General features: G+C 40.2%; 1 protein-coding gene across 2 annotated transcripts in view; it reads right to left on the reverse strand.

Moving 5' to 3' along the window:
* Positions 1-16099, reverse strand: part of LOC140458103 (synapsin-3-like) — a 268932-nt gene that overhangs the window by 49004 nt on the left and 203829 nt on the right. For both annotated transcript variants that reach the window (XM_072552177.1, XM_072552178.1), the window contains exon 7: positions 1187-1249. In XM_072552177.1, the coding sequence (XP_072408278.1) occupies positions 1187-1249 (63 nt within the window). The remainder of the gene's footprint in view (positions 1-1186; positions 1250-16099) is intronic.

Raw genomic sequence — 16099 nt, forward strand, 5'->3', positions numbered from 1 at the left:
GCAATTAGAGATAGGCAATAGATGCTGGCCCAGCCAGCGATGCCACATCCCATGAATAATTAAACTTCATAGCAGAAGGATATGGTTCTTGATTCATAAATTTTCTCATGTTGTCTCTTTGTTTTGTCATGTTTGCTTGAGTTTTTTTTTATTTAAAAGCTCTTTCATTACAAACTTAAGTAAAAGCAAAGAAAGCTTCAAGCTCACGTGCTTGGTGGTAGTGGCAGTGTTTCATGAAGTTAGATTGCCTTCCAGAGTCTAAGAGGAGTGAGAAGTGGAATTAATTCTGACCAAACCGTTGTCATGTGTCACAAGACCAGCAACTTGGTGGACTAACAATTAAAAGTGAATCACCGAAGAATGAAAATGAGCTTTCTCTTAGCCACATCTGATTCCAAGGATCTACATGAAAGAACAAAGCCAAACAACATAATTGCATTGTTACAAACCAGTTGTCGGCATGGAAGATTATCATCGCAACATAGTGAGTTGGTAGCTATTGAATTTGAGCAAAGCTGGCATGTCATAATTGGCAATGGTGGTCACACTGTGCAATGAGACACTACCTCTGGAAATATAAACAAACATGACTGTCTAATCAACTGCCTAAACTGCAGTGAGACCTAAAATTATTTTTCGACACAATGGTGATATTGTATTTTTGCCTGTAGCTAAACCAAATCTACCAAAAATCCTTTACAATTTGCAAATTTGGATGTGATGACTTTTTATTTGTTAAAACGCAAACAATTCAATTTCCATTTAATACCAGGGTAATGATTATCATTTTGCATTGTTAACATTTTAGAAACTGCTCATCTGTTTTCACCAGTTTCTAGATTCACACGGGACTTAACCGGGTTTAGGGATTAAATTTGGAATCTTCCTGTCTGTACTAGCTAACTGGATATGAAATAGACATGCAGGGATAGATTTTAACCTTTTAATCCTTGATATAAACTTTCTCTGGTTGAAGCACCAAGAGAAAAACACAGAAAAGAGGTTTGAACGCCTGCAACAGAGTCCACTTGGTTTTCATTCAAATATTTTAAACGATAGTGAGTCCCACTGAGTCGATGATCGAGATTAAATTTCTACCAACTTCACATTCTGTCTCATCACATCGTCATGTGAGATAGTAGGGCTTGACATTGTCAATGGCCTTTCTTGCTTTAGTACTGCTTACCTTACCCATGCCTGCGTGAGCATGTCCCATCTTCACAACCACGGGAAATTTGGGAATTGTTAGCTGAAACACAAAAAAAACAAACTAATTATCAGCTCAATCTTGTTCATTTTGATGTGTTGCTATGCACATTTTTTTTTAACCTTGGGATGATGTTTTAAAGATTCCTCCATGGCGTATGAATGCCACTAGCCAGACAGCATTTATTGCTCACCCATAATTACAGAGGGGTTGAACTGGGTAGTTTGCAAGGCCATTTCAGAGGACTGGTAACTACATTCCTGTGGGTCTGGAGTCACATGTAGACCAGACCAGGTAAGGATGGCAGATTTCCTTCCTAAAATGACATTAGTGAAACAGATGGGTACTTGCAATAACTGCCAATATTATGTGGTAACCATTATACTTCTTAAATTAGACATACTGTAATTCATTTTTTTTTAAAAAGTTGAATCAAATTTCGCCATGTGCCATGGTGGGATTCAGGCTGGTGGCCCCAGAACATTTGTCTGGGACCATGCTCATTCCTAGAGCAGTAACATTACCATTGTGCTATCACGTCACCAGAATTCTATACTCTTCCCCCAACTACTGGTGTATTTTAAGGGATAAACACCCCTCTAAGTTTCCATTTCTTTCAAGTTTGATATGGTAAGTTAATAGAGGCAGCTTGATAGTTCTTTATTAAAGCATAGATAACGCCATATGAGTAATATTTATACGCTGAGAGTGTGCAACACCATTTCACCCAGTTTTTAAAGTTAGTTTGGCAGCAAGTGTGAAGAAAAATCCAAGTTAACATTCGGGTCCAGCAACCCTTTCTCAGAATAAGTTCTGAGGAATTCTGATTTCTCTTCACGGGTGCTGCCGGAGCTTCTGAGCGTTTCCAGCAACTTCTGTTTTTGCTTCTGATTTACAGCATCTGCAGTTCTTTTGGTTTTTCAAGAAGTTAGTTGTTTTATACCTGCTTAAGCCTTTCCCCTTCACAAACTAATTACTACTCCTGAATTAGGTATAAGAAAGCATTAAGCTCTCATCCGACGATGCTTTCCTTGAGGAAAGGGATAGATTTATGATGGTGATGGGAGTGAAATCTCTATACTTACTGCATCTAGTTATGAAGGGAGGAACAAATACTTTTGACAGCATTTCATAATAATCAGAGTAATTATTCCAGCCCTAATCAAAAACATGGGCAAGGATTTGATTGTTAAGTATAAGTGATACAACACTATTTTGTATACAAGTGAAATACATTGTGCAATTAAAGAAGCTTGACAAGCATGAAGAAAAAGGCTCAGTTTGGACTGGATCAATTTAACCTGAAGCATTATAACTCAGTGTATTAAAATCAGAACTGCACACACTATAAGAAAATTTGCCATCTGCTGTGATGCCAGCTGTCTCTGTCAAGTATGCCATCTTGTGTGTCTTCTTGCTCTCTTTGGTTCACTGGAAACAGAATGGGCAAAATATCATGTTTATTATTAGCTTTGTTTTACCCGTCAGGCTTATTGTACAGCTGTGATGTACAGTCAAGGGCTCATGTCCTGAACAGAGTTATTAGGATCGTTACAAGTGGACCTAATAGCCCCATTATATAGCCAATAAAATTTAGAGCACTTTTGTACCAATACTTTCTGTGATCTTCCTTTCAATAATTACTAATACAAATAACTTACTCGGAGACCAGACTTGAATCATTTAGTGAACACAAATATACGTGACAGCTGAATTAGTGTGCAGTTAAAACGGGATATTGTTTGAAGCACCAAAGTGATGAACATCATCAGTAACTGTTATCAAATCAGTTCCCTTCCAACCAGCACCCTACAATACTCGCCACTTTATTATATTGATGCCAATCCTTGGTGCTACCATGCTCAATAACTTTACTGTATGTCTCCGTTGATATTTAACTCCTTTATATGGCTATGCTCGGTAACTCCTCAATTTATTCTGATTGTTGATGAGTTTGGCTATAAACTTTCTCTTGTAGAAGTTTGAATTAACAACCCACTTTTTTCTCAGGCTATTCACGGAACCTCCACAAGATGATACCATTGAGCTCAAAAATTCGTGGGTGCAAAGTCACACCCAGCCAATTAGTCTTCAATATGCAGGAGCTCTGAACTGACAGTGCAGCACTTTGAGTTGTTCTATCTCACTATGATTCCAGTTTATGTTAATACTAGGCAAGGTGAATCCCAGAATGAAACATGGCTTGTTAAACACTAACCTTGGATTTTTGTAACTGTTTTAAATATTCACAAAAATCAGCCAGAGTTCTTTTAATACAAAGAATAAAACATTTATTAAGCAATGAAAACATGAAGCATATTTCACAAGACCAAAATGGTGGCAAGATTTTATTACAAACATCAGAAAAGGATTCAAACACAAACTATCCCTTTTATTCAATCAATATTCTTAACAAATACTCAAAACCTCGATAAAGTGTTACCACTATTTCCACATTATAGTTACAACAGGTTGCCTTTTAGTGAAATCCTGTGTTCAATAATATTTGGGGTTTTTTGTCAGCTGGTACCTCTCCACGAGCCACCAAAAACAAATTACACTCACGATTGCTTTAACTTTAGTAAACACGTGAGTTCTTTAAAATTGGTTTCTTGCAGTTTTTGGTAGATTTCTTCTGACAGTAATCTCGCCAGTATGGAGCACACTGGAAATGTTTTGTGAATCTGCCAGTTTCAGGTAAATAACAGTGATAACTGAGGGAACTTGACTATTTGCTGCCAAAAGAAGCCAAGGGTTCCAAGTGAATCTAGAAATTCTCACTGTGCACACACAGGCAAAGCTTAGTTCTAACAAATCATTGATCTATTATTCCCTTCCAATTGTTAGTACAGTAAAGGGCCTGTTTTTGTTTAGATCCCAAGCATCCAGAATTCCCCTTTGGAAACACAGATGCCGATTGTATGAAAATTCCAGATATGGATAAGAAGGGGTTTACTGATCTTAACGTTTCAGCGTTCATTCTCTAGCACATCTATACAGACTAACTGACCTACAGACTCCCTTCTGTCTCTATACCTTCTGGATATAGAAAATAATTGAAGCTTGCGGCTGTTTCCAGGCTGTCTGCACTACTCAGGGGAGAAGTTTACCCTCAAGAAGGATTATCTGGGGATCAGCCAAGTTCACTGTGATAAATTAGTTTCAGAATAATAGGTTCTGCTGGTGATAGTTTGGGACCTCACAATGTATTCCAGTTTAAGACAATGGGCCCCCACTCTGAAACCAGCAGGAACACCGCTGAGGACCAGATTGACAGCAAAAATCTGTATCTGCTATTAGCATCTTTGGAGTAGATTAACTGACCACTGTGTACAGACATCAGAAAACTCCTCATCCACAATTTTATTGATTGTCACCTCTTGACTACGTTGCTTGATGGGCAGGCAGTGGATTTGCTTTTTGCTGCCAGGGAGCTTTTTAACTTCCCCTTGGAAGCCATGAAGCTCTGAAATCCGGTTGTGAAAATGTCTCCCTTCACCTGCTGGAAAGGGAATTGTGGGATGTGGATTGGGTAAGTGGCAGGGGTGCTGTGCAAACCAAAGGATCTCATTGCAGTGGATAAGTGTGGATGAATTGCCCTTGTAATCACTTTAATTGGCCATCTGCAAACGCTAGATGGTTACTTCTGGCAATGGTAGCCACATAGTACATGGAGGCAGGAACAAGTCAAGGAGCTGACTTGATGAGCATTGAAGTTTCTCAGATACTCCCATCTCTTAATTACCATCTCCAAATCTGCCTCAAAAGGGGTTGGACAAGTATTGGCCATTGCATCATCAGGCTCTTATGTGAATATCAAATAAATTTAATTTGATATTGGTCCATTCTTTGGATAAATATAATGGACATAGATTTGCTTCATGGTCAACATTCTTAAAAGTGTTTGTTTCATAATTTTTACATATCAAGATAACACTTGTTGCCGAAAGATTGAATGAATCAAAATTGCACTATCATGTTTCCATTGCTCACCCTCTCTATATTCCAGCTACAGGAATAAAGACACCATTTCAGGCAGCACCATCAAAAGATCTTCCACTATATATTACCCAGTATGTGAGGCTACAGCACTGAATGGTAATACGGAGCAGTGCCAGATGTATTTATTGTTACGAACAGATGAAGAGGGGCAAAATTGGCCTTTTAACTTCTTAAAAAAAACCATTTTGCTCAGTCATAACTAAAAATATTTTGAGCATATAGCTATACATGTCCTTTAAAGATGTAATTAACTAGATCCAAATGGTGAAGCCAATTGTCAAGGTATTCCTCAGTTAAGGAAAGAGGAATTTTATTAGCTACTAACCCCCAAAGAACTAATAAAAACACAATATCAAACACACTTAATGCACACACACAGGCAATAAGTTTAAAAGTGAAGTGCTGAATACAGACAGAACAATAAAATTTATACAGTTAAACAGTCCTTGAGATGTTAAGTTTATATCCTGAGATCACAGTTACTTAATGGTTAGTTTGTATTGCCAGCAACTGCAGAATCTGTAGATATCTTGAACTTTAGGTGAGTTTTCATACAATACATCCCTACATTCAGCCCATTGAGTCTGCACTGACCCTCTGAAGAGCACCCCACCCAGACACATCCCCCCCACCTGATCCCTGTAACCCTGCGTTTCCCATGGCTATTCCACCTACACTGCACACCATGGGCAATTTAGTATGGCCAAACTACCTCACTTGCACATCTTTGGGAGGAAACCAGAACACCTGGAGGATACCCACGTAGACATTGGGAGAATCTGTGAACTCCACACAGACAGTGGTCCAAAGATCGAACGGAGGCCCCTGGCGCTGTGAGCCAGCAGTGCTAACCACTGAGCCACCGTGCTGCTCTGCACTGAGTCACCTAGTCTGTTTCTGGTGTGTTTTTTTCCCAGTGGACAGTGTATTCTGAGATGATGGAAGAAATTCTCATGAACGAAGTCCTTGCTTTTGTTGTCACAATTCATTTCTCATTCTCTCTCTCTGCTGCTTAAAAGCAACCTTTCAATGTGTATTCCAGAGTCTAGCTCCACTCCCAATATGTGATATTTTCATATAAGTATGAATTAAACAGGAGGAGATGTGATTTTCAGAATGCTGACTCAGGTCATTGAGTCATAGAGATGTACAGTTTGGAAACAGAGCTTTTAGTCCAACTAGTCCATGCGAATCATATATCCTAAACTTATTTAGTCCCATTTCCCAACCTTTGGCCAATATCCCTCTAAACCCTTCCTATTCATGTAGCCATCCAGGTGCCTTTTAAATGACACTAAATTGTATAATCAACCATCCAATTCCAAAGTGACAGTCCTCAGGATTAAGCAGATAGCAAGTACTTTTTAAAGAAGAAAAATCGCACTGTTTTCTAATTTAAAAGGGAAGGATATTTAAATGCCTTGACAGATTAACAGTTCCAATGGGATTTAAATACTGTCACATGCATTTATGTATGCTTTTAACAATTTCAAGGAGTACTGACCTCTCCCATAAATACCTCTATGCCTCCTCAAAATGGCCTCTTCCCTCTCCAAAAAAGTCCACTTATCCATGCCAACCAGATATCCCAAACTGATTTAGGCCCATTTCCCACCAATTGGCCCATATCCCTCTAAATCCTTCCTCTTCATAAACCCCTCCAGGTGCTTTTTAAATATTGTATCAGCCTCTACCACTTCCTCTGGCAGCTCACTTCATACATCCCCAACCTCTGCGTAAAAAAGCTGCCCCTCATGTACCTTTAAATCTTTTCTAAACCCTTTCAAGTTTAACAATATCTTTTCTATTGCAGGGAGACCAGAACTGAATGCAGTATTTCAAAAGTGGCCTAACCAATGTCCTGTACAGTCACACATGATCTTCCAAAGACTATACTCAATGCACTGACCAATGAAAGCAAGCATGCTAAATGCCTTCTTCATAATCCTGCCTACCTGCAACTCCACTTTCAAGGAACTATTAAGCTGCACTCCAAGGTCTCTTTATTTTGCAACACTCCGCAGGACCTACCATTAAGTGCATAAGTCCTGACCTGATTTGCCTTTCCAAAATGTAGCACCTCAGATTTATCTAAATTAAACACTCTGCCACTGCTCGGCCCAACTGATCAAGGTCCCGTTGTATTCTGAGGTAACCTTCTTGGCTGTTCACTACAGCTCCAATTTTGGTGTCATCAGTAAACTTACTAACTGTACCTCTTATGCTCACATCCAAATCATTTATATAAATGAAGAAAAGTAGTGGACCCAGCACCGATCCTTGTAGCACTCCACTGGTCACAGGCCTCCAGTCTGAAAAACAACCCTCCACCGCCATCCTCTATCTTCTACCTTCGAGCCAGTTATCTCAGAGCTTCAATGCCTTTAGATAATAAAACAGTAATTTCAATGCATTGAGTATCACTTTCCTCTTCCTGCAATATACTCAAATCAAGATGGTCATTGACTGGGTTGGAAATTGGAAAGTGATGTGCAAAGCTCCCCTGGTTTTACTGCATTAGTCCTCATCAGAGGGAGAAACGGTGGGTTGGGAACTGGCCTGCCTAAACTTGTCAAAGACAACAACTGTCATGCAGAAGATGTCTTCTGTGAATCACATGACAAAGTCATCAATTGTTGTATAATTTTTTTTCAAGTTAATTTCACAGGGCTCCCTGTCCAGATCTCTACCTTAATATTCTGATATATTAATGACTCCATGTTTTGTAAATTGCTTGTACATCATATGAGGGTTTTTGTTGGATTTATTCTTCAGTCTCTGCTCGAGATTTTGTGCTTTGCCCCGACGAAAATTGGTTACTTTTATCTTTTTGCATGGGAATGCTCTGGAGAATAAAACAAAGTAGGAAAATCTTTGATTTGAACTTATATGTCTGAGAATGTCTCCGGGAATTTCAGAATGCATCAGTAATGGTGTAGTTCCTTTTACTGAGGACTTGGCAGGGAAACAACTGCTATTTTTATACACAGGAATCGCTATGTTTTCCCTTGGGTCAAACTGTGGTCAAAAAATGGAAGATTTATAATTGGAGTGCCAAGTGAACAAACAGCAGATTATAAGATCCATAAGATATTTGTAAACCTCCAACCCACAGAATCACCTAATGTTTTGAGGGGTCAACACTGTGCTCTTTTCCATTAAACACCAACTGTCCTGAAGAGACAGCACTATGCTCTATCCCATTAAACACCAACTGTCCTGAGGGAACAGCACTGTGCTCTATCCCATTAAACACTAACTGTCCTGAGGGAACTCTGTGCTCTATCCCATTAATCAGCTACGTGATGAAGGAGCAGCGCTCAAAAAGCTAGTGCTTCCAAATAAACCTGTCAGACTATAACCTGGTGTTGTGGGATTTTTAACATTGTCCATTAATACTAACTGTCCTGAGTAGACACCACAGTGTTTCAACTTTCATGGATGAGAAAGGCATATTTAAGGTACAATGTAACACAATGATAGTAGTGCTTATGGACTACTTCCATCATCTGATGGTTATACCTGAGACCTTCCGTGGACTGAAATGGCTGCTGTCGTCACCTGACCACCAACTGAAGCAAATTTCATGAAACACATACAGAATACATAAAACAATCTGCACTGAAATGACCATTTCATTAACTGAGGGCATTGAAACTTGGAGTCAGCATTCTGAAAAGCACTTTGCCTTTTTAATTCATACGTATATGATAATTTCACATTGGAAATGGAGTTAGACTCGGAATGCACACTGAAAGGTTGTATTTAAGCGGCAGAGAGAGGGAGAGAAGTGAATTATGACAAGAGCAAGGGCACTTTTCATTCTTGAGCATTTCTTATTTCATCTCAGAATACACTGTCCAGTGAAAAAAAACACCAGGAAAACAATTTAATATTCAAAAAACACCTTCCCATGGGGTTAAATGGATTAAATATTTAAATGGTTCTGAATGGCTGTATATCAGGATGAACAAGACTGTCGTGAATTGTTCATCTCCAAATGTCATTGGAGTTAAAATCAGATGCAATTGGCTGATAGAACAATGTTCTAATCCACTCATTCCTTGTTGCAGCAAAGGACAAGAAATGTATTTGCTATTTTGTCTATCATCACACAGTTACTCATTCCTGTAAGAATGTTAACCAGTGGATGATTGACAAGTGCCTTTTTCTTCATTGCTGCTTAGCTGTTCACAGTGATACAGTTGATTACTATCTAGGAATTGCTTTGACTAACAACGTCTGATGCCTGTCCACATCACTGAGGTCCCAGGGTGTGCGGATGTAGCAGATAGTACCCACTTTCTTGGCCTTATCCTGTTTCTGTAAACAGACAGTGTAAATTAAACAAGAGCAGCATCCATAAGAGGGAGGGAACAGATGTGGCGTGCTGTGTCTCTTTGATCTTTTCTGTAAGTTACATTACAACACTGCTTACTGGATCCTAAACAAACAACTTTGTAAGAGCAGTCATCAGATAACAAAAGTCAAAGGAAGTAAAGACATTCTTTTTGAGAAACATCCATGTAGATAGTTTTCCTCCTCGTAATGTCTGTGTGCCCACTGTCTGTCTGCAAAATATTTATTGTTCCACTGACTTCATTGCTTGCATAAGTTCCACATTGTTTCAGCCCTTTGTCTAAATCCAAAGAATTCATCATCTCATTATGATTAATTCTCCAGTAATTTTGAATTATTATACAATGAGATGCTCATGCTAATTTCTCTCTGCAATTCCTTTTTGCATATTGTTGCCAGGAATTTCTATGAGATTTTTTTTCTGAACACTCCATAGTTTCAATGGAAAACCAGCAAAACCTCCAGCAAAGCAATGCTGCCAGCTTGTACCGGGTTTCTGCTGACCTTATAGTAGAAGATAGAGTAAATAGTGTGGAGATTCAAACAGCAGGCTGCTGGCTACAGACTTTGGAAAAGGACAAATGCTGCTCACTTTTTGGATATTTCAACACATACCATCAAGTAGCACCATCACAAATTCAGTGCTCCAAGGCTAAGGCAGTCTGATTTTGTTTTAATTTTGTGCTCATTAAAATGAAAGATGTTCAGATTGGGGAATGGAATAATTTTCACTGTGGCCAAGAACTCTAAGCAACACTGCCTGAGTCATGTATAATACATGCAGCTACAAAGTCAATACCCAAATTTGCTTCAGATCCACTTTTCCTGAAACAGAATTGCTTCTGTAAAAAAAAAGGACCCAAAATCAGTACTTGTCAAAACCAACAAGACTACATCAGTATTTCCTTCATAGTTACTAGCAGTTTCCATAGAGATTTGTTGAACTGTAGGTTATTGCTATATTTATGCAAGGTTAAAGTACAGCACAAAGGGAGAACACCTGTGCACAAAGCAAAGTCCAAGTAGCATATCACATAGAAAAGGCATGCCAACAAAACTCAGGGAGACTTTCAAATTATTATAGGTTAACACGCCAGGCAACAAACTGTTGACTGAGTACAGATGGTGTGTTCCATGATGATTTTCATGGCAACAGCTCTCTTATTGTATACCTGTTATCTTCTGTGATCAGATGACAGAGTTCATCAACCACATTTCCATTGGCTAACTCTTCAAGCAGCCAGCCTCTGATAACCTCAGGACACCCCCAGAGACAACAGAAACTGCGTCATCTCTATTGCCAGGTCAGGGGACATTCATCAACGTGACAGCACACCAATTAGACATTAATGGAATGAATCCCATTGTTGAAACTATTGACATATGAAGTCCACAGACATGTGCCTGAGGTCACTGCCTCTGCTCCAGTGGGGATCCTGGTACCCTGGCAAAGGCACTCATACTGCTTTCTCTATAGTGACAGAGAAATCACTGACCTCATCTTTCCTCTGATACAAGGGTCTCAGTCAGCTCCCCAATGCACTGTTGGATAAGGAACTAGAATATGTTTACAATGTTGCCCACTCACAACATGAATAATTCAGTGGTCACTGACAGCCTCGTTTCACCCTGTTATAAGGCTGCAGGTCCTGCAAAAAGGGGTAGGGATTCTGTAGACACCTGCTTGTGAATTACAGGTGCCTCAGACATTGGTCCTGAGCAAAACTTAATGTGGAATAGGGCTCCCGAAAGCCTGTGGTGTGATTAAGACTTTCTGGGTAGGGCTCTTCTATTCTTGATTCCAAACATAGCCTCTTCTCTCTCTGCTCTATTTACTGCACTGGGAAACTAGAGGAACTGCAATTCCAGGTCACCGTATCCTCTGTCCAATCTGCCAAACCCAACAACACATCAAAACATCTCCATAAACAATCCACAGTGTGTTCACAAACTTAGTAAGAGCAAAAATAGATCAAAAGCACCTCCCTGCCTATCTAGACAGATGGGTTGCTTTTTAAATAATGTAGCTGGGTGTATACTTAGCTTGTGAGGCGATTAGCACAGGTAATTCACTGGATGTGTGGTTTAAGTTTTACAACATTCATCCAGTTAGCCAGACGGTTCCTGCTAACATTTCTGTTTGGAGAAATGCAATCGTACCTCTAGTGCATAAGGGATAGTACCTCTTGCAATAGTACCTCTTGCTTGCTGTAATCATGTTCAAATTATAACTCTGCCAACAAAGTAACATCCTTTCCAGACACTTTGGAGCAATCAGAAGCAGTTTCAAGAAGATGCTTTGAAATGGTTTAAATTTGGGAGTGAAACAGTGACAGTAGAATCCAAACACATCTTTATGAAAATGCTCACAAGCAAAAACAATCGATCTGAACATAGCTGTGCAGTTTGTGTTAATGCCCTTGGTGCTCATGTAACTTCTTATTCTTGCTACAGAGACTAAGTCCAAGTCCTGTTTCACTAGCATTGCACTGCAATGGGACTTTGTCAGTGACGCAGCCACTCAGCACTGGTGTTGCAGTCACTTGTTGTTTGATTCTCTCTCGGGGCCCAAATACCATTGGATGTCCTAGTAGCGAGCTTACATAGAGGTGCACATTCAAATTAGGCAAGAATTTTGCTAAATAGTTCACAAAGCCAACAAATTATGACACTGCTTTCACAACTGTTGGTTGCTGCATCTCTGCCATAGCCCTTGCTTTATTAATGGAAGCAATGGAACAAAAGAATTGGACATTTTTGGATTGGTTGTCCATTATAAACTTTGCCCATTTTACAGTATTGGGGCAGCATGGTGGCTCAGCGGTTAGCACTGCTGCCTCACAGCACCAGGGTCCTGGGTTCGATTCCCGCCTGTGTGAAGTTTGCACATCCTCCCCGTGTCTGCGTGGGTTTTCTCCGGGTGCTCCGATTTCCTCCCACAATCCAAAGATGTGCAGCTCAGGTGAATTGGCCATGCTAAATCGCCCACGGTCTTAGATGCGTTAGTCAGAGGGTAATATAGGGTAAGGGAATGGGTTTGGATGGGTTTCTCTTCAGAGGGACGGTGTAGACTTGTTGGGCCAAAGGGCCTGTTTCCTCACAGTAGAGAATCTAATCTAATCGAATCTAATCCAGTACTGTTTAAAGACAGAAGTCCTCCAACGTGTGATTTGCAATTGAAAGACAATGGATTCTCTAATAGGAGATCCTAACCAACCCCTGGATGGAGGAACTATATCAATGTTGGAATGGCTTTCTTTATCCACATCATCTGTGATCCAACATCCAGAGTATTTTGATAATTGCACCATTGACCCTGGTTTCTAATAAATTGACGTGGATATTGGAGTTGAAATACTTGCATTTGCAGTTGAAAAAGATTTTTTTCAGTTTGCTGCTGTATCACTAGAGGCTAATTTAATAATTCAGCTATCAACAACTATGAAAATTCAACCATTAGGAATAATATTGTATTGCCTAGTACTGATGCTACCACTAAAGCGAGGAGTTTTTCAATAAACCCGTCATGCTGAGTCACAGTCTCTAACCAAAAAGGCTTGAAACCTGTTCACAATCTCAAACTAGTCTCTATCTGTACATAGGGAAAGAATTCTGGCTTGATTTTAAAGAAAAAGTATTCCAACCAAATACTTGATGGTTTAGAAGTTAAAATACAGGGTATTATGTGGTACATAAGCTATACTTCGCCTGGAAAATCCCAGTTTAGTCACTGGTTTCTGTTGATTACCCTGAGCTTGGTCAGGTGTTACCTGTGGCTCAACAGTTGGTCACACTGCACCTGGGTTATGGAGGTGGAAAGGCCAATGAGCTTCCCTCTCATCATGTGTTATCCAATGACACATTTCAGAAGAGTACAAGGGTATAGGTCTCAAGTTGAGGACAGGATCGGATACAGCTGGGAAGTACTCAGCACTTGCTACACTGACTTGCATTTGGAGAATGGCCTTTAAAAAGTCAGAGATATGTGCAATCATGACTCAGTGTGAACCCCTACTCTCAATGTAGAGGCAGGATCTAATGGATATGTAGCTAGGCCTCTGAGGTAAGCTACGATATAACTGTACCTCCGTCATCTGTGTTAATACTCTGGCAGAAGATTGGAATCTGCACAGCACAGGACATGCTACTCTGTGGCTTTACCATATGTACTGACTGTTAATACACATTGCTTAAAAATAGCCTAGTAGTCTGAGCTGATCATGTATGAAAGTCTGAAGAACCCAAACCATTGCACTTTGGAAGGGAATGAAGGAAAACAGTCTCTATTTTCCTGGTTTTTATTCTAAGCCCCAATTCTCCCTGCATGAGATAACTGAAATCTAAAGGAAATAATCTGTAATTAGCTGCTTGTCTGCATTCTGATAAAGATCTACAAGGACAAGGCTTCAGGAAACCATTCCCCAATGGCAGTCACTAAACTCTATGATAAATCCATTTTCTGTGTATCTGCTGAGGTTGCCCTCTGTGATAATGGTGGACTGTCTTGGACAGTCTTGATTAGCCATGCAGATCAGTTCAAGGATCAGTCAGTCAGTTGTAGTCAGAGACAAAGGCAGGAAGAGACTCTTAGCTCTGTGGAACTGAGGCTAGCGGAAGCCTGAGAGAACAGACCAGCTCAGTGGAACTGCTACAGAAGATGCAGCTAAAAGTAGTTAGTGAAGGAAGCCCACATGCAGAATTACTTCATTCCAGCTGAGAAAGACTGGAGCTCAAAGAACCCTAGAAGAAATGGCAGCCCAGTAAAACTAAATAGTTTATCTGACAGCAGCCTGGTGAATGCAGTGGGTGTAGTCTCTGGAGCAGTAGCTGAATGGTGAGCAGCTGAATGGCAAGCAGTCAGTGCAGTGTTATAGATTTGAGTTCTGTTCTATTGAGTTCTGTTGCCTGACAATTAACTGCATCCAAAGCAGCACCGATAAAACATGGTGTTGGAAAGAGCACAGCAGTTCAGGCTGCATCTGAGGAGCAAGAGAGTCAACATTGGGAGGGAGAAGGAACTGAGAAATAAATAGGGGAAGGGGTGTGGGGCTGGGGGAAAGGTAGTTAGGGTGATGATAGGTGGACGAAAGTTGGTGGTGATTGTGATAGCTCAGTGGGAAGTATGGAGCAGATAGGTGGGAAGGAAGATGGAGAGGTAGGTCAGGTCGAGGGGGCAGAGCTGAATCGGATGGCCCTAGCAGCAGCAAGGAAGCCTTCAGGTTAAATAGGAATCATTGTGGAAAGACTTGCAAGGTTAGATCTTTGAAAGTGAAAAAGTTTAATCAATTCTAAGAAATCAAAGTTTTAAATGAGATTTGATGATCTACTGTGTCACTAATGTCCAGGCGGTTTACTGATGGACCTGAACTGATTGCATCTGTCATTTACTGAGCTCTGTGGGCTGTTCAGCATAGCTTATCTGTCGGACACATTTCCTTCATTAATTCTGGATGTTACAGCATATGTGCACATGAACAGATCATTTTGCTTTTATAACTCTGTAATGTAAACACTGTCTGTTAAAACTGTAGAATCTCGTGACTTTATTCCCTTCCTTTTTGCCTGGAATTTCAAACCTTGTGTATTTTAAACAATAAATACCCGGCCCCCAAGCAGACTTTAAGATCTACTTGACAGTTTCATCCAGGATTGTACCAGCTGGAAGGACTGAACTTCATTTCAAACTTCAACAGGATGGTCTTTGTGACTCATTGGCTGTAAGCCTGAGCACCAATACAGAAAGAGACTGTTTTAAGAAATGTGTTGAACTCACAACTATGTTATTTTAAAATGTTACGTTTCTTTCTGCCTTCCTTTTCTCATGGCCTCTCTACAGCCTCTCCAACTAACTAGGAGAACAGCTTTTCACCCTCTCTCACCGATTGGTGGGCGTAACTTTATTTTTAAATATAGATGTAATTATTCTGAACAATATGTACTTTGAATAGTCCTCCCTCAATTTTTCCTCTCTCCGCCTCTGAATGTACAGTCATAGTGGACGCATTTCCATAGCAACCAGCAATCCCCTGATATCTCCTCCGACTGAATGTGCCAACTGAGCATGAGGTTGTTCAGCTACAAGGGAGGATCAAACAACGTCACAGAAAATTCTAATCCTGTCTTCATCTGAAGCCCACACATGTGCCTTTTACAGCAGAGGAGACAGTTAGTGGTCAGGAAGAGGAATTCTGATTTTTTATTCCCAATCCAGCCCAAAGATACTGCAAAGTATTGATACACATAACTAGTTGTTGAAGTTGCATAGGATGTTGGTGAGGCCTCTTTTGGAGTACTGTGCCCAGTTCTGATCGCCCTGTTATCAGAAGGATATTAATAAACTGGAGAAGGTTCAGAAGAAATTTACCAGGACATTGCCAGGAATGGAAGGTTTGAGTTATAAAAAGAGGCTGCATTGTCTGAGACTTTTTTTCACTGGGGCACAGTAGGTGGAGGAGTGACCTTATAGAGGTTTATGAAATCATGACGGGTATAGATAAGGTGAATGGCAGGTGTCTTTTCCCTAGACTGGAC

The sequence above is a fragment of the Chiloscyllium punctatum genome, chromosome 32, assembly GCF_047496795.1.
Source record: "Chiloscyllium punctatum isolate Juve2018m chromosome 32, sChiPun1.3, whole genome shotgun sequence".
In the NCBI taxonomy this organism is placed as follows: domain Eukaryota; kingdom Metazoa; phylum Chordata; class Chondrichthyes; order Orectolobiformes; family Hemiscylliidae; genus Chiloscyllium; species Chiloscyllium punctatum.